This window comes from Dermochelys coriacea, chromosome 17, assembly GCF_009764565.3.
Source record: "Dermochelys coriacea isolate rDerCor1 chromosome 17, rDerCor1.pri.v4, whole genome shotgun sequence".
Lineage (NCBI taxonomy): Eukaryota > Metazoa > Chordata > Testudines > Dermochelyidae > Dermochelys > Dermochelys coriacea.
Window position 1 is genome coordinate 19331440 of NC_050084.1, and position 19785 is coordinate 19351224.

At 50.0% G+C, this 19785-nt stretch overlaps 1 protein-coding gene across 2 annotated transcripts in view; it reads right to left on the reverse strand.

Annotated features, from left to right (window-relative positions):
• Window positions 1–19785, reverse strand: part of RASA4B (RAS p21 protein activator 4B) — a 56024-nt gene that overhangs the window by 34447 nt on the left and 1792 nt on the right. For both annotated transcript variants that reach the window (XM_038376089.2, XM_038376090.2), the window contains exons 2-3: window positions 4291–4347; window positions 2035–2148 (exon numbers count right to left, since the gene is read on the reverse strand). In XM_038376089.2, the coding sequence (XP_038232017.1) occupies window positions 2035–2148; window positions 4291–4347 (171 nt within the window). The remainder of the gene's footprint in view (window positions 1–2034; window positions 2149–4290; window positions 4348–19785) is intronic.

The following is a 19785-nucleotide window of genomic DNA, read 5'->3' on the forward strand; positions in this document are numbered from 1 at the left end:
CCTGCCAGAGGCTTCCAACAAGCTGCTTGAGAGAGGCCACTAATTGGAAACGTGGCAGACTGTGGAAATTATCCTTCCCCTGTGCTGTGTGCACAATGCGTGTGTTACTGTAGGGTCACCGGGGAGTGAGTGCTGCACAAGCTGGTTTGCTATTGTTTGGCTGCTGATACTGCACACACTGTTGTGTTACCGTAGGGTTGCTCAGGTGCTGGGGCTCACATATTGGTCTGGTATTGCAGGGTGGTTGATGAGGCCAGGCAACACACCCCAGTTTATTATGGGAGGGTTGCATGGGAAAGGGGGACGTTGCGCACTGCTCTGTTATTGCGGAGTAAGTAGATCAGGCCAGTTGGTTTGTTATCGTAGAGTTGTGGGCAGGTGCGAGGTGCCATTCTCGCCCTGAATCATTTGTTGTGAGAAATAAAATTCCCACAAAAAGAGTTACATACACTTAAATTCCATGTGTGTTCACACACAAAGGCAGGCCCCAATGGGCTGACAGTCCAAATCTGCTCCCTCTAGGTTTGAATGGCTTATCCTCTTCCATTCCCACTTGATTGCCCACTTTTGTGCATCAAGCTGACAACGGGTTTCCTCTTCCATGACTGTGGGGTAACTGCTTATCTGGAGTTTCTTCTCCCATGTGTTAACCGGTGCTCCCATTGCCACACCGAACAGCCAGCCCTTGGCATCTGACACTGGACCAGCATCTGTGCCCTCAATTACCTGTGTGCAGCCTGCGGGGGGGGGGGGGGGGGGGGGGCGGTTGGCCCTCTGTCCTCCCGATATTCAGGGGGAGAGAGAGAAAAATCAGAAACGGAGGCCATCTCACCCTGCAGTGCCCCCATCCCATTGTTCCAGCCCCTCCAGGCTAGGCCTTTGTTCAGCCCCTCTCCAGCTGACCAGGATTATTTGAAATGCTCTGCAGGCAGCTAAGTGAAGAGCTCAGCTAACTGATCTCCAGGGGAGGCAGAGACCTTCCCACATGGCTGGGTCTCCATCTGCATTGCCAGCAGGAGGCATTGGGCAGCTCCTCAGCGGGGGGAAAACCCCTCACCTCCTTCACAGCTGGCAGCCCAAGAGCCAGACGTATTCCATGCCCCTCTCTGGCTAAGGAGCGTAGGAAGCACCTTGTGCCCAAGACAGGGAAGGCCTCAAATTCCTACTGATCCTGCTAGAGTAAGGATGTTTTCATTCCTAGGCAGCTGAAAGCAGGGGGTTCACAAGAAGCCCCTCAATTTGTGGGACAGCCCTGATGCACATTCCCTCCACCGAGGTCAACAAGATGAGGATCTGGCCCCAAGGCAGCTGGTAGTTCTTAGTCCAGCCCAGATATCACTGCCGTGGAAGTGCCCTGTTTTACATGCTTCGCCATTCAGGACTGCCCATTTCTCAGACACCACTGCAGCCTGCATCTCCTCTGGGCACTAATGCACTTCCCTGCTGTGGCTGCCCATGCCAGCTCAGTTTGCAAAGGACTTGGGGAGTTTCCCTTCAGCAGCAGCCCTTGTTCTGGAGTCAGCCTCTCCTGACTTCAATTTTAATTTGCATCTTTTCCACCCATCCTTTGCAGAGAGGATCAGTGGGTCAGCAGAACCCACCAAGTCAAATACAGATCGGTCATTTCTCTTCCCTAGTCCCTTGCAGTTGAAGATGGTCTTGTGGCTAAGGCACTGCAAATACCTGGGGGGATTCAATGACCTGACTGGTCACTGAGTCCCTGTGTGACCTTGGGCAAGTCACTTGATCTCTGTGCCTCAGTTTCCCATCTGTTAATGAAGGGGTAATAGCACGTCTTTCGCCTTGTCTGTTTGGAGTGTAATCTATTTAGGGCAGGGGCGGTAAGTACGGTGTCTAGCACATTGGGGGCCTCCTGCTGTAACCGTCCTACAAATAAACAATACTAGTGTCGACAGAGATCTGCCATGGATATGGCCCAAGGCTAAAATCTCACCCTGGGCAAACTCCTCTGAAGCCAGAGGAGCTGCACTGGCGGGAGTGAGGAGAAGAGCTGGAGAGACGTCTACACCATACCTGAGTGCATCTTCATCCATCACGTAGAAGGAGACACAGTGGAAGGTGGGCGGCAGATGGACCTCGTATTCCTCCCCCCAGAATGGGGATAGCGTCTTCCAGACCGTGGCTGTCCTGGAGGGAAGAGGGTCCTTTTAACCACAAGTCATTACCAGGAGCGCAGGTACCTGTCTCCCAAACAACCATTCGCTTCTCATTGATATATATCTCATCTATACACCTACCGGAGGTCTTCTGCAGTAGACACTGCAGTCGTGTCCAAGTGCTCGTATAGGGATGGCAAGACATCAGCTTCCCCTCGCAACCAAGCCCCAGGTGAGGTGTTCTACCAAGCTCTCCTGACCATTCATGGTCACTGAGGGTCTATCTATGCTGCAGTGTCAGCCCAGGGTTAGGAGAACTCGAGTTAGCAGACCCTGAGTTTGCTACCCTGGGGTTTGAGCCTCTACACTCAGTTGTAACCTCAGGTTAGGAACTGTTGAACCTGGGTCCCAACCTGGCACTCCAGCGTCTACACTGCATTATGCGGGCCTGAATCCAGCCACCCATCTCCCAGACTTCCTAGTGCCCTCCCCAAAAGGTGGCCTCTCCAGCTCTCTGTTCATGGTGCAGTGTGGGAAAACTTGACTGTCCAGAGGACAAAGAAAGTTGGCCCATGGGATACTTTTGGCGAACTCTCAGAGCACGAGTCCAATGGGGCTGCACCTACACTGCAAAACAGGGCTTGAAACCTGGGTCCTGGCTTGACTCAGGTTCAGCCCCTCCACCGCCGAGGGGTCCTGGGTCAGTGCGATTTGTGTGTAGATGGAAGGGGGGGTTAGATTTGAGCCTGTGTTTGAACCCTGGGCTTACACTGCAGCGTAGACGTAGCCTCAGGGACCCAAAGCACTTCTCCATAGTAGTGTGTCCTAGCCAGACTCCATTCTCCCTCCGTTTCCCCTCAACTTTCATTTGGATACACTAAGGGCTCTCAACCTGGGGATCAAAATCTGGTTTCAGTAGTGTATGCTGAGCCGCTCTTTCTTTATAGTTAGTTGAACTTACGGGCGGGCGAGGGGGGGCAGGGGGAGAAAGAGGAGCCTGAAGCTTTTCTCTATTGTAATCACAGTATGGAAAAATTTGAGAACCACCAGGAGAGGACCTTCTGTCTCACTTCCTGTCCTAAACCACACTCCGATGCTAACAGCTTTCGGTCACTACTAACATGGGGCTAGGGATTCATATCAGCGACCTCATAGCAAAAGGATTTGTGCTTGCCTATTAACAGCAGCCTCTTGAGTCCTCCTGTCTACACTAGTAGAAGTGCCTTTTAAAAATGTGATAGCTAACACATACTAAATTCCTCATGCAGACAGAGTGAGCTTAGCTCTGATACGGGTTAGCTGGTCGGATCCCAGTGGGGAGCCAAGACAGAGTTAAGTTCAACCAGCTAGCGTGCATTAAACCTGTCCAGTCTACACTAGCTTTCTATCACCAGTTAGCAACCATATTTGAAAAGCACATTTCAGCCTTTAGCGCCAGCTTGCCGTGGATCCTGAGATGCTGGGAAAACAAAACCTCATGATCACGTCCGCTCTGCTCCGAGCACAGGAGAATAAAAAAAAGCAGCCATTGCTGGAGAGAATAGGAGACAAACAGGAGACGGGAAATAGCTTTTCTGATAGCTCCTTCTTGTTTACAGAGCCAGCTTGGGGAGAGGACGTGTTGAAAAATCAAATTAAATTTACAACTTTAAAAAAAAAGGGTGGGTGTGGGTGGGGCAGTTGACAGTTCTACCAGCTGTTCCAAAATCAACATGACATTAATCTCTAATCAGAAAGAGGAAAAATTCATAACATCCCCAACGGGCATTTCGCATGGAAAGGAAACGTCTCTCTGAGCACTGGCTCCTAACATCCTCACACCACAGCAAAAACTTTTTTTATATATGGCAAATGTTCTAAACTGCCTGGAGCTCGGGATTAGTCCCTCACTGGTTTTTCAAGTTTCGGAATATACAAGATGATCACATGGAACACATATGCTAGTGGTGCAGAAGAAATAAGAGTTTGCTCCAGGGAGCAATTCAAGGGGAAAAAACACAACAAAAAAAGCCAAACCAGGACCTCAGAGCCTTAGCGGTGTAAATTGGCCTAGCTTCATTGAAGTCAGAAGAGCTAAGCTGATTTACACCAACTGAGGATAAAGTCTACAGAGACAGAGAGTGCAAGACCACACAAACAAGCATTAGAGTGCGCAAGCAGATGGGTCAGTTACCTGATGATAGCCTCATTGTCGATTTTAACGATGCAATAAGGGTCACTGCTGCCCATGCTGCAAAACAAACACAAAATGTCCATGTTAACACAGACCAGGGAATTTCCAACCACAGTCGCTACAAGGGAAAGAAGGCACCTAACTTTCATTCTTCAGTCCCAATGGCCTTTCCCTCCTATGCAAGTCACGGTCCACTTGTCTAAGGGTACTGCTGTCCTGCAAAATAAAACCATGGCAGCACATCTCAGAGTCCAGGTCTACAGACTTGGACTCATGCTGCGGCTTTTAAAAGGTCCGTGTAGATGTTTCCCCTCGGGCTGGGGTTTGGGCTCTGAAACCTGGCAGGGCTATGGGAGGGGGAATGTCTCACAGCCCAAGCTCCAGCCTATGTGGGATCATCTACCTGCCTGCCTGTCTTTAGCACCAAAGCGTTAGCCTGTAGACCTGAGCTCCGAGATTCATGGCTGGGTGGTTTATTTTGCAGTGTAGACGTACCCTTAGAGCGCTAGCAGCAGGCTTTCAGAGGCATGTTGTGTCAGGGGATGAGACGGTTTATTGGTTTCTGTGGGGTTTTTTAATCTCATGGTTTTTAAGCCAAATCTTGTGACTTTGAGGCCTGACTCATGGTTTTTGAATGCGCACAGTTGGCAGAACTGGGCCTCTAAGGAAGGGCTGATACAATCACACAGCAAGTATCAGCTCTTTTTTGGGACAGAGGGAGGTAAAATCCATTTACTGCCTTCCCTGCTGTACCCACCCTTCCCAGCTCCAGAACAGCTCTTCTAGACCTGACTTTAGCAGGGGGATCTAGGTCCTACTGCAATGCAAACAAACAAACAAACTAATCAGAGCAAGTCAGACAGGCTATTTCTCGGAGACCCAAATGGAGCAGGCATGTCAGCTAGGCACCAGTTGTTGGCACCCTAATCTCACTAGGAAATAAAATGAACCAAAGAGTCCTGTAAGCCCAGGGAAGTAAGTGGTGGATTCTCCATCTCTTGAGGTCTCCAAATCAAGGCTGGTGCCATTCTGGAGGCTTTAGTCAAACACAAGGTACTAGGTGAAAAACTCTGGCCTGTGTAGGTCAGACTACCTGGTCCAAAGGGACATTGTGGCCTTAGACATCTATGCAAGAACTGTCACCCAACAGCATCTGGACTGAACATAAATAAGAACGGATCCAGGTTGGGGGATCCAGGTCAGGCACGAAGCGCTAAGGAAATAAATCTCAGACACTGGCTTCCTTGTAAACAGAGAGGTGCCTGGCTGGGAATCTCAGTCCTTCTGTCTGCCAAGAAGTTTTCTTTTTTCCAAAACAGGGGAGGAAAACCCCCCCTCTCCATCAGTGGAGCTGAGCATGTCCAACTTCCTTCATCAGGCACTGGCTGTTTGCAACCGGACAGCCAGAGTGACTCAGGGCTGCCAGAGATGCAACTGCTTCCTGCAGCAGCAAGGCAGCAAAAAGGAGGCAGAGCCAACTCCAGCCCAGTTGGACCTAGCCCTGGTCTGCCAATTCTGGGGGGCTCGGAGAATGCCACCCACCGGGTCCTTCCTCTCCTTCCCCCACTGGACAAACTGCACAGGGAGGTTAAGATCTATGATATTTCCTTGACTTTATCTTGTTCCAACATTGAACCCAGGTGTCCTGAGAGGACCCAGGTGTCCTAACTCCAGGAAGCCCAGCACTAACCCTCATCATAACCAGCGCTATCAGAGTGCCATATGGGTCCTGAAGCATGGGGATGTAGCCCATCCAGCTACTCTCAACACGTTCCTAACAGCCACAAAAACTCCCCTAGCTCCCCAGGGACGGGCTTTGGGGGGCTTTGTGCATGTCCGGGAGGAGGGACCGCTTTATGTCCCGAAGAAGGAAGTCCCAGTGGGCCATCCAATGGTTTGGGGGGTTAATTCCCAGCCAGGGAGGCACTCTGGTGCTGACCTGACAACCCAAACTTCTGGGGTTAGGTGGTGCTGGCCTGACAGCAACTTCTAGGTCAAGGAATAGATTAGATTCTTCTAGCATGTGGACTCGAGGTCTTTAAGGCACAGAACACAAAGGGAAAAAGGAGAGCACTGACCAGCGCGAGCAGTGCCAGAAAACCGGCAAGGTTAGGATCCATCTGTCAGTGGCCTCCAAGGTTTGCATCGTGGCTGGAATTCCCACTCAACACATCAGCAAAGAGGTGGGGAAAAATAGCCCCCCCAAGCTCTAATAGTGCTTCTCTAGCTCAGTGGCTTCGAGGACAGAGATTTCAGGAAGGTCCTTAGCACAACTGTGCTGCAGATCTCCAGGTCAAAACAATTTGCTTAGAACTAGATGCTCTTCATTAGGAAGAGGACATGACATGAACATACCAGCCCACCATCAAAGGCTGCCTAGCTCAGAGGAAGCAGAAGAGGAGAGGAGACATTTCATGCCTCAGCAACTGGCTCACAGATGGCCCAGTTCAGGACTGAATGAAAGTCACTCCCATTTGACAGCTGCATGGGCCCCCTCTGATCAATGGAGCTGGGGATCTCATCCAAGCTGTATTTGGCCCAGGGCTGGTGGGGTTTCATTGCACAAGCATATCCAGAAGTTATTCTGGAAGACTTCCCTGCTGGCCTAGAACCATGTGGGGAATTCCAGGCAGATTCTGCTTCCAGCCTGCTCTGTGGCAAAGCCCTCAGATGGCCTTATGCAAGCCCTGCCCAACGGGGTCTTCGGTGACAAACCTCTGAGTTAAGTAGAATTCAGTTCAGCCTTGGACTGAGTTTGGTGATCTCAAGACACAGTCCTCTATGTTTCCAGCACAACTCAGACTCCATCTGGCCTGGGACTGCAAAGGGCGTTGGAGCTGCCAGGGAACTGTGTTCAAAACAAGGCTCTTTAAAGAGGTGCGGACACAGATTCCAGTCTCAGGGTAATCAGGGCAGACAGCTCTTCGCGGCACCCCAGGGAAGGCAACGCTAACCAGACCACGGCTACGTCAAGCTCCTGCGGCCAGAGAAACGCAGCGCTACCTGCTAGCGACAGAGACCTTTACTTCTCCTTTCAGCAGCTCTGGAGAGGGAGGTCTGCCCTGGCAGCTCTCCAGGGAGAAGAGGATCCCCAATGTTGCTTGCTGTTAAACCAAGGGAGCCACCACTCAGGCAAGGCCCTGAGGACCCAGGAGAGGTGGAGCAGCTATTCCAGGCCGTTATCTTTCATCCAGAATCGATCCTACTCTGTGAGCTCCGGGGACGTGCAATCCTCCTGCACAGCGTCTGTGGTCCCCACCGAGCGGGTGTGGAGTATGCTAGGGCCCCGCTACTATCCATCTTCTCAAAGGGCACCCCTGGGCTGCAAGCACAATAGCACCTCCTTCTGGCCTCCACCAGGCAGCTACATTTCCCCCCCTGCCCTCCCCCCATTTCACCCTCTCCTGCAGGCTGCCTCTCTGTTGACCAACTGGAGAGGGGAGCAGATCTAGACAAGGTGGCAAAGAGGCTGGTGCCACACCGCTCCCACCATCACTGCCATGCGGAAGAGATTCCCATAAGGGTGTAGCATAGCCAAGGAGGGGAAGAGTTTGGGGGAAAACCAGTGCAGGTGCCCAGATACCATGGTGATGGTCACTGGATAGAAGAGGCACATGCTAGGGGCCTGACCCAAAGCTCGACGACTTCAATGGGCTTTGGATCAGGCCTATCACGGGGTCTGGGTAGGGAGAAACCGGGTGGAAAGAGCCATGTGTCCCCGTGTGCTGGACATGGACACCCAAAGGGAGGCTAGAGGTCAAAGTCAGGGTCCTGCTTTGGGGGGGAGGTGGGGCGAGGAGACAATGGCCGAGGAAATCCCCTCCCACTGCTACGCAGCACTGTTATGCTGGCTTGCGGCCTGGAGCAGGTGTAAAGCAGGCCAGTGGTACGTGCAGCCTCTTTGGCACATTTGCTGTTTCGATGAAGCTTTCCAAGCAAAGGAAGGAAAGGGGACGGCAGGACCCAAACACGGCATTCTGCAGAACTGTCTTAATGATTTGCAGCCGGAGCAACAATCCCCCCGGCCAGCGGAAAGGTTAATTCTGCCAAGGAGCGTTAAACGGCTGATAGACTAAGACTAAAACAAACAGTCGCATGGCCGCAAAACCACAGGCAGGGCTGGGGCCTCTGCTTTTATATTGGGTTCAGTTTTCTGCTCTCAGGTGCCGTCTGCCAAAAACCTACTCCCCAGAATAACAAGAGCTGCCATTTTGGGGGGGGGGGATAAGAAGAGAAGAGGAGGAGGAATGTGGGGGGGGACGACTAGTAGTCAAAGCGCTATGGGAACCCACGTCAGTTCAGTGGGACTGGTCTGGCAGTAGCCAGGGTGGAAGCCCAAAGGCAGACAGCTTGCCGGTTCTGGCAGCCATTTTGAGTCCCGTATGATTGAGCTAAAGGGAGAGAGCTATCTACGCCATCACTCGTGCCACTGAGCTGGGCTTGGTCCTAGAGCAGTAGTGGGTAGACATGGCGTTAGATGGGAAAAGGAAACCGCAGTAAGACTGTTTAGCATGTTCAGTGCTTCATGCCCATCTCACAGGGGGGCGGGGGGCTGAACTCAGCCGGGGTCAATTGTCAATGTCTTGCCTGAAGTCGCAGCAGCTAAATCGGTACGGAGGCACCTGTGGTTTGGGTACCTACGTGCCACTTTAGAAATCACTCACGGGCCCCAAACTAGTATCTAGGTGACAATATATGAATTTAGATGCATAAATTTGGGCACCCAGGTTTGAAAACTGACCCCTTAATGTTTGTAAAGTGCTTTGGGATCTTCAGGGGAAAGGGGTAGAGAAGACAAAAGACTTAACTGAACTGTTTCTTTTCCTCTCTTCTCCAACAGGAATGGGCTAGAGAAAAATAGATCAGAAATTTCTGTTCTCTCAGCCTCATACCATGGGAGCACCCAATGAAATCTAAAGGTAGGAAACCCAAAAAAGTGATAATGAAATGATTAAACTGTGGAACTCACTGCCACATCAAATCATTGAGGCCTAGGTGGTCACAAGATTTAGAAAGGGATTGACTATTGGTATGGAGAATATATTATGCATAAGTAAAAAACAATAATTCTGAAGATATCTCTAACTATTAGACCAAGACGAGACCCATCATGGGGATGGATTTTCCCACATCCACGACTGTGGACCTCTTCCTTACACCTTCCTCTGAAGCATCTGGTGCTGGCCAATGTCAGAGACAGGTTACTGGATTAGATGGACCAGTCTGGCAATGCCCATATTCTTCCCAAAGCTGGTCTCGCAGATAAATAACAACTGACCTTATTTATTTTAAGGAGTGCTTCTTTTTGTCCTGTTACCCGCTCCATTTTCTCTGCTCCCGCCTCACTTACATTCTGTGTTATTTGACAACACATTTTCCAAGGAGCTGATAATTTAAATCTGTGCGTTTCGCTGGAAGTAATTTCAGGTTGCTAAGAATGCGTTTCTCCCAGCATTTCAATGAGCTAGAACTGTAGTCAGGACAGGTTTTAAAATGAAATCAGTGGCTCAAATTCTGTTAAATATATGCTGCTGACGACAACATTTCCTGCCTTAGACAAACTATTAAGTGCGTAGGGAATACATACAGGGAATGTCAGATGTGGGCAAAGTAGTCTGTAGATCGTTAATCTCTAACCTAGAGTTTATAAAGTAAGGACCAGCTCCTAGCTGGTGTAAACCATTGTAGCTTCATTGAGGCCAATGGGGCTGTACCAATTTATATCACCCAAGTGTCTGTTCCTAGATCAGCAAAAACAACAAGGAGTCCTTGTTGCATCGTAGAGTAACACATTTATTTGGGTATACGCTTTCGTGGGCTAGAACCTACTTCATCAGATGCATGGAGTGGAAAATATAGGAGCACGTATGAATACATGAAAAGATGCGAGTTGCCTTACCAAGTGCGAGGTCAGTCTAACGAGACAATTCAATTGACGGCAGGATACCAAGAGAGGAAAATAAAGCTTTTGAAGTGGTAATGAGAGTGGCCCATGAGACAGTTGACAAGAAGATGCGAGTCACAGTAGGGGGAAAATAGTATTGGGGAAATTAGGTTCTGTAATGACCCAACCACTCCCAGTCTTTATTCAGGCCTAATCCAATGATGTCCAGTTTGACCCTGCACCACTGACAATTCCTCTGGAGGACTGGAGCTCAAGTGATCATGGTTAAAACAAACCTCCCAAAAGGTTTCTAAATCCACCTCACAATAGGTGGATGCTGCATTTCTATGGTACCTTCTCCATCCAAGGATCTCCAAGTGCTTTCCACACATCATCCCGTCCTCATAACCCAGCTGGGAGAGAGGTCAGTATCACCCCCATTTCACAGGGTTTTATAAGTGTTATAGGCCCCAAACACTAATGTCTGAGATGGTGTGGTTAAGCGACTTGTGTTAGTGCAACGCCTTGCATAATGGGATCCTGGTGCTACTGCAGTACAAATAATAAAATAAAGATGCCTGCCTACCATCAGTGGCAGAGCCAAGGCTTGAACCCAAGACTGCTGACTTAGTCCCGTGAGCTAACCCACAGATCAAGAGCTGCCTCCTGTCTTCAGCATTTCTAGCCTAGTTGCTCTACTCAAGCATTGAAAAAAAAATCAAAAAACACATTACAAGCAGCTTAGATGGACTCAGGAGCCCAGGGACATGACGAACCTCCCAGGGTTTGGAGGACTGCAAACAGAGCCCTGGATGGAATGATTTCCTTGGAAATGGCCATCGTCCGGCATCTACTCCCTTTATAAATGTTTCAGACAATTCCAACCAATCGCAGCGCACTGAGCTGATCAGCCAGGCCTGTCCTCCATCCCACGACACAGTGTGACCAGATCATGTTACCTACAGAACCACCTTCTACAACCATCTCGCTCTAGGCTTTGCAAGGCCTGGGAAGTGCCTTGACATCCACCCGCTACAGCCCAGTATCTTCACAAGGGCTGGTAGGTAAATTCTAGTTGCAATACCTGACGCAAAGTCTTTAGGTCAGGACTGGCACCATCTACAATGTTTCCCCCCCCCCCCCCGCACTGAGAAGCCAGAGGTGTTGTAGGTGGCCTAGCTCACCTAGCTCCATTCTGTAGCTGGTGCTTTGGAAGTCCTAGGATGCACTGGTACAAACACAGCACTGGGAACAAGCAATCACTTGACTGCACAGTGGTTTAGCATGAGCCGACCACTTCACATAACCCATGTCTCTGGGTTTCCTTGCTTAACATGTACAGCTGTCACATAACAGTCATGTCTTAATGAAGCCTCACAATGCTCCTCCCCCACTCTTACGATGCAGGTGATATTAACCCCATTTCACAGATCAGATGAGCTGCTTGAAGCCAAATTCACAGAGTGAAGCCCCCCAACGCCCAGATCAAAGCTTTAATCACCACACCCTGCTCCCAAAACATTATACTGCCTATGCAATAGGCACTTGCTTCTTCCCTAAAAGCAATGAACCAACTCTGACAGTCTCCGATACATCCAGCACAATTAGTAGAAGTGGCCAGAAAAATGGGATTTCCATCCCCACAGGAAATTCCAACCTTTCAAATTGTGTTTTCCATCTTGAATCAGGGGCACCAGAACAGGACGACTATGGTCTTTCCACTTTTTACTGGCTGTAAGGGAAAGCAACAGGGTGAGAGGGGTGAGCAGGGGACAGAGCCCCAGGGGAAAGAGGCAGTGCAGAGGCAGGGTTTTGGGGAAAGGGGTGGTGGGAGGGTGGGGCCTCGGGGCACCGCAAGCCCTCCTCCCACCTCCCTTTAGGGTGTTTCTAACCACTCCTGTCTTGAGTTGGTATAAAAAGTCCTTTTTTTTGGGGGGGGGGGGGGCACAAAAACGAATGCTGAAGATTTTCTACTTGGAAACAACTTTATCAAACGTTTCGTTTCAACAACTGTGAAACAATTAAAATAATAAATATAACTAAAATATTAAATCATATATTAATACCAAAGCCAAAACAAGAATCCAAATGAAACAAGAACATGGAAATCAAACCCTCCATTTCAATGGCACACCATTTTGAAATTTTTTCCATTGAAAGTTGTGTCAAGATCAACATGCGCATTTTGATTTCAGCCCAATGGCATTTTCCAACTCTTCCAATATTTCTCGGCCAGCACCAGCTACTAATGAATCCGACAGTCCTGGGAACCATTCGGCTCACTGCTCCAGAGAACGGAGGAGAGGAAGGATGGGTCAGTGATTATGGTGCTAGCCAGAGACCAGGGTTCAACTCCCTGTGTAACCTTAGGCAAGTCATGGCCTTACGCTATGGTGCTTAGGGTGTGAAAAATTCCAACCTAAGCCCCAGTGTAGATGTGGCTAAGTTGATGGAAAAGTCTCCTCTTGACCCAAGCTCTGTCTACACTGGGTCACAGCGTGAAGTTCGGAGGTATGAATTGCAGAGAGCACCAAAGAGGTGCACTATAACTGCCCTGCATGGACACTGCTGGCATGAACTACAGGGTACCTACGTCACCTTAACCCTTAGCTACCACTGCTAGGAGAGGCGGCTTACCTACAGCAATGGAAAAAAAACCCTTCCGTCAGTGTAGGGGCCATATAAGCACCTTAGAAAAATCCTGGTTGAACAAGCATTTCATCTGAACGGATGAAAGCAATCATTTAAAAAGGCTGCAGCAGAACAAGGTAGCACAAGAGGTGCTACGATTCTTTCCAGCAGGCTTTAATGTCCCATTGTTTATGGGAAGCCATAGATCCTCACGGGAGGCTGACAGTTTTATAATGAAATGCCAAGGTTGAGTGGTGTGCATAGCTTGTGGTGCTGGAAACTTCCTGTTCTCGGAGGTTTGTTAATCATTGCCAAAGCTAAACGACCCAGGACCAATGGCCGAGGCTGGAAATCAAAGCACCACTAAAAAGGTGGCAGTGATTCCTTTTGCATTGATGGTTTTTCCACCATTAATTCGAAGGATGCTGGTGTTTTCCTGACTGCCAGGAGGATGGCTGCTTAACAGGACAAAGGAGCAGTTCTAAAGAATAATAGGGTCATGTTTTCTTTATAAGGCCCCAAAGCCCCCAGACTTATCAAGAAAACAGAACTAAAAGCAAGGTTAAAGAGAGCAGAAGCAGGAGTCAGGACCTGCCAAGGGACATGAAACTGAAGCTCTGCCCTCTTTGTGATGGATGTAGAAGGCCTAAAGGGGGCTTTCCAGGTGTTTTTTACCTTGGCAATGTCAAATCTTGTCTTCCCTGTTTTAGGAAACATGGATAAGCCTTCCTGGACTGCAGTCGTACCTTTGCTTGCAGTGGAGACATGTTACAAAACCCACCATCCCAGAGTGCCCCCGCCTCGTGAGACCTGGCATCATGGCGTTTCCTCCTCAGTTATCCCATGATGATCTTCAGCCTACTTTGGCCATAGAGGCAACTTGAATGCTTTAAGTGGCTTGGCCGGACAGTCAACCCCTTCTGGGGATACAGCGTCCCTTAGTCCAAGTCCTGAAGCAATATCCAAACAAGAATCTCCAGCCCCATAGGGCTCAGCCTTCAGCCCCCTTGTTTACAGGTGGCTCCCAGCAGCGAAGGCCTGTCCCAGTCTACCTACTGTGGGTCCTTGGATGGGTGGGCCTAGACCCATCTTCTTCAACTGATGGGGGGGGGGAAAACCACAAAGCCCAGCTGACCAATGGTTATGGCTGTGGGACCAAATAAAATAAATAAATAAATCACAAGGAAACAGGGACAGGAGTGTGGGCCAAGGGATCCAGAGGGGCTCACCGAGCAGAGAACCCCGCACAGCCCCCACAGATCCTCAAAGGAGTCCAAGGAGCCAGTGGACAGCACCTGCCCACCCAGACTCTGCCTGATATGAGGAACCGGAAGCAGAATCCATAGCCATAGAGCAAGCCCCCCATCCAGCTTCCTCCTCCTGCTGTTCTTGTGGACTGCTCTCTTGGCCAGCGCGAGGAGGAAGTTGATGGGGAGGTTTTGCAACTTTGTGGGGGCCATGGGTAGCATGTGCAAATCTGAGGCGACGTGGAGGGAAATGCAGCCAGAACCTCACTAGAAAGCTGAGGAGGAGCCAGCAGAAGGGCTGCAGCCTGCTGTCCCACTGACTGACAGCCAGAGTCTGGGCTCCAATCAACCCAGCCATGGGGTCAGATCTACCCTCCTCTCAAGGGCCTTGGGCAGGCCAGAGTCCTCAGCCACTTCCGAACTCTCAGCTTCTTGCCTCCTTGCTGAGAGGCCTCACTTCTGTCCTCCCCAGCTAGCCCTCAACCGCTGGGCTCTCTCTCCTCCCTGGCTGCCCTCGCTCCTCAGGGCTAATCACAGGAGACTTCCCCCCTCAGCTGCTCTAGTCTGCATGTCCACCATCCCCCAGGGAATTCTGGCAGCCTTTCCCCAGAAACTCCTTCCTCACTTCCTCCTCCTTTCAAGTCCCACACCTTGCACAGGGCTAGCGGGACAGGGTTAAGTGAACAGGACTGACTGGTGCCAGGCATCCTGGCCTGGAAAGAGGCAGACCGGCCTGTTACAGTGTACCCCCAGGGACTCCCATGTCTTCACTAGGAACATGTCTACACAAGGAAAAAGGGGTCTTCTGAATGCCTTAGCCAGTACTTATCAAATCCTAGTGGAGAGAGAGCAAGTTGTCATGCTAACCGGGTTTGTTTCAGCCTGTTAACCCAAGTTAAAACTACAACTTGCCCTGTCTACGCTGAGATTTTATAACGTGTCAATTAACATGTAGCAAAAAGACACCGTTCCCCCCCTAGTGTACGTACACATAGCCAGTGCCTTCCAGAAAGATGGGGGTGAGGACAAGATCTAGACTTTTGATGGAAAAAAAATCCACACACACACACACACACAAAGAAAAAAAAAAGTGAAAATTAAATCAAAAAGTAGTAACTAAGAGCTCACACAGTTCCTTGCACATGAAGACAGACAGAAACTAATTCAACTTGGCAAAATCATCATTAAAACGTACTAGCCAAGACACAGAATCTGCTTGCCCACCTTCTCCATGAAGATAGGCAAGTAAAACTTGGTTGTCTAGAAAGTGAAAAACCCATCTCAGTTTCCCCATTTCTACGAGGGTGGGGATATCTGCCTCCTTAGGAGATGGAGGGACTTAGCGCATTCATGTTTGTAAAGCACTCCGAGACCTTCAGCCGGAAGGTGCAGTGAGCTCCAAGGGCTATGACTATATTCCAGTAGCTTGGGTAACTCCAGCAGACAGAAATGGCCTTTGCTCAGATGAGACTCCAATATTGGTGTTTACATTTGTGCTAGCTAAGCAGGAGGGTAAAAACTTTAGGCAAGACTGTACCTGAAGGCATCAGAATGACCCTGCTAGGACATCTGTCCATAGAAATAACCCATGACACCTCCTGCAGAGGCCATCTCCTTGGGATTCAGCAGGGATATCTATGGCCGTACCAGGGCTAGCTAGGAATTATTTAAACTGCCCAGCTGGCACTAGCCTGTTCCATTTTGGACGCTTTCGTTGTGCTGCTGTATGCTCAGTGCACGACCTTCCATTGAGGTCCCCAGAACGGGGAATGGGAGGGGTCAGCGTCAAAGCCACCAGCCTACAGGAGTTAGCGCGTTGGCTTAGTGCAATGGCCGTTCCTTGCCAAAGGTTCCAAACCAAGAAGCTGGTCAGAAGCGATATACGTACAGTGGCTCAACGTGGTCCCCATTCCCCCCCCCCACCGCAAACCCAACAAATCAGTCCCTGGTGCAGTTCCACTGGCTGCAGGGGAGATACCCCAGGCATGATACAGCCCAGGAAAGCAGGAGATGTGGCCAGCCAGGACTGTGGTTCACTGGCAGAGCCGTGCCGGGTGTCAGGTGTGAGGCCTTGCAGCTGCACTTGACCGATCACCGGGCCGCCTGTGAGCGCAGTGGAGTCTGATGACCACTCTGCCTGACTGGCTGAGGAAGCCAGCAAGCCTGCTGTTAACTGCAACAGCTCTAACTGAGCTCTGGCTATTCATCACCTGCCCACAGCGGATCTCTCCTGTGCCTGCCCTTCTCCTTGCTTTGCTCCAGCCCCGATCCTGCCTTGCTCCTTTCCTGCCAGTCCTGCTTGCCTACTGGCTTCCTGACTCCATCTCTAACCCCTGGCTTCAGTTCCCGAGTCCAGCTCTGATCCCTCGGCCCTGGTTACTTCATTCCTGACTCTGGCCCTGAGTCCCGACCCCTTGGCTTTGGTTACTGGATTCCTGATTTTGGCTCCTACTCCAACCAGTAGGAGTGACTGTCCACATCCCAGTTGATGACAGTAGGGAACCTGTACTGAACTGGAAGAGACATGCTGCAAGTCAAGATTGAGGTGCATTGTGGGGAGGGGCCCAGCATTAGGTTAACAAAGGGGGCATTGCAGCTCACAATAGAACTGAACTGAAGGGGCGGGAAGCTCACACAACACCTGTCCGCGCTATTTCTGGTTGCTAGGAGTCCCCCACTATCAAATGCCACTGAATCACCCACAATTAAACAATAAACAATCGGCAGCTTGACAGCTTGGGAGAAGGACACTTAACATTTCCCCAGGGGCGGGAGGAACCATTCGCATGGATGCAGCATGTTATTACAGGCAGTCTAGAAATAGCTTCTTGAGAGGTGCCTTTCTGGTGAGCACCCAGAACTGCTGAAGGTAAGAAACCCAATCCCTGTAGGGCAGCCAGCTGGCAAGGGCTGGGCTGGGCTTGCGGCTGCCAAGCAGAGTCACTCTTCCCAGAATGGTCCACCCACCACCAGGCCCTGGACCCAGCCCCCCTTGGAGAAAAAACAAAAAAAAACACCACAAACTTATTTCAGTTCCCAGATACACGCCAAACAGCGAAGTCAACAGGAGTTGTGGATTTTTAACAGGGACCACAGAAAGAGATTCAAGCAAAGCACCCAAAGATAAGGGCTGTGTTTGGAAACCTGAATGTAAACTGAGCTGCTGTTGCACTGATTCCATGCCTGGTACACAGGATGGCATGTGGTGGTGTTTCCGTATAAACATATTACACATACAGAAACCCATTTCTATCCCCGTGTTCCTAACATGACTTTAGGATTATTGAAAGGGAGCATCCAAAACCCAGCTCACTTGATACTGTTCATGGCTCGGTGCAAAAAAACCAAAACAAACGAAAAAACACCCCCCCTTGGCTCAGACCATGATGGGGGAGAGGGGAGAAATCAAAGGAGTCTGTTTCCCTCTGGTTTAGTCAGTTTCAAGTTCTCAGTGCAGCCAAGTCTAGGCTGCAAACCCTGCCAGGGGAGATTTGTGCTTGAACAGGTCTTTCCCATTGTTAAAGATGAGGCTAAAATTTGGGGCCACATTTAAGCATCTGTTGAACAGGAGGTACTTGGGTTTGTTCAGATTCCTGCAGAAGCTGGATCCATGCACTGACTGGGTCTGATTCATACCTCACACCTGCTTCATACAGGGTAAATAGCTCATGTCTCTGGCAGTACTGCGGTGTCAGAGGCGAATCAGGTGCACTTATAGCCGAGTTTCCATAAGCCATCCCTGCATTGGATCCACCCAAGCTACATATTGTAGGCCAAATTCTGCCCTTGGCTACTCTGGTGTAAATACAGAATGATCCATTGATTGAAACGGAGTTATCCTGGATTTACAATGGTGTCACCTAGAGCAGGATTTATCCCGACAGGGCCTGAATCACCTAGTGTTTATACTGGTGTCAATCTGCAGTAAATTCATTGAATTTGGTGGAGTTACATTGCGGTAAAGCTGGTAGAAAGGAAGGGAAAAGTCAGGCCTTAAGACTTTTTGCCACCTCAGAAGTGATTACAGGCTGGGCAGAACAACCCCAGGGTCACTGAAAGGCAAATCCAGGTGAAGTGGCAAGTTCAGAGCTTCTTTCCCATCTATTTCCACGGATACAGGACGTCACTAGCTCAGACTCTCCAATGAGCGGTCCAGGGCCTTGAACCCTTGGGATTCACGGCCCCATCAGTGGCTCCTCAAAGCCCTGACTAACACAGATCAAAGACAAACACAAAGAGGGCCAGCGAAGCCAACCCGGAGCTGGAGACAAGCCAGGGGACGGCTCTCTCGCTGCTGCCTGGGGAGAGGATTTCATTCCAGGTATCTGAGAAGGCAAACCCATTAATATATTAACCAATAGGCTGCCTAAAATGTCAGGGTGCCCTGTGGGCCGAATTGGACACCACAGGCTCAGCTGTGGCGATCAGCAACCTCGCGGATTAGTCACCCTGGAGCTGCAGGTTTGCACATGCAGCTGGGGCTTTGGGTCTGTTTACAGGCCTGTTACAGGTGTGGGGCCAGATCTTCAGCAGGCACAAGTCAGCATTGTCCTCAGGACTTGTCAATGGCAACTGTGCTGATTTAGGCCAGCTGAAGATATGGCCCATTGCGTGAAAGCTGGGAGCAAGGATCAGAGCCAAATCCTGCTGTAAATCTAGAGTAACTCAGCTGGAACAAATGGAGTTACTCCAGATTTACATCAGCAGAGCAGGTGCACCACTCACAAACATCCACAACTATAATGAGCCAGATCCTGGGCAGGTATAAAGCAGCATCGCTCCATGACCCTATGATGGTTTACGCCGGCTGAGGATTTGATGTATGGATTCAATGGATTTAATCAGAAGAATAATTAAAAAAAAACAACAAAAAAAAAAAAAAAAACCAAAAACAACACACAAAACCCTAAACCCAGTAATGTCACCAAAAGCATCTGGAACCATGATCCGATCCAAGGTGAAGGGTTGGGATCCTGGGCTTTGGAGCCCAGGGCCCCAGCATTGCAAAGAGAACGCACTGCTGCAGGACACACTGAAGCAAGATAGACTCGGATCAGTCTGGCCACCCATCCCATGACATCTTTTGCCTCCCTCCAAGTTAAAGCAGGTTGGGCCAGATTCTGATCTCACCCAGGGGTAAGTAAGGTCCATTGACTTCAGCAGGGTTCCTCCTGGGTTAGCTCTCACTTACACCCTGGTGTCTACCGAAGGTACTGACATGGCCCCATCACTAGGCTATCCAGGCACCTCCACCTCCGCTGTGCGGCCTCACCATCCACTTTAGGGGCTGCGTGGATGGCTCTCTGGAGTATAAACCTGAGCAGCGTTTGGCTGGCCAAGTGAAAGACAGAAGAACAACGATCCCTAATCCGGGGTTTTTCAGCCCCAGATCTCGAGGCACTTTAACATAGGCAGATAAAGATAAATTAACCTCGTTTTACAGAAGGGAAGTAACTTGCCCAACAGGCCCATGATAGAGCTGGGAATGGAACCCAGGTCTCTTGTTTCTCCAGTAAATGCCCTACCCACTAGACCACACAGCCATGCTGGTGAAATCAGAGCTTATCCAGTCCCTGTTCCCTGCAAACGCAGTCTATGGGCAACACATTTTTAAAAATGCTATTTCACCCTCAGTTTTATTCTCCTCTCATTCACACTCATGCAAATCAGGAGCGTGGCATTATTACACTGACGTAAACCTCATTCCAGAATCAGGCCTGAAAAATGCTCAAA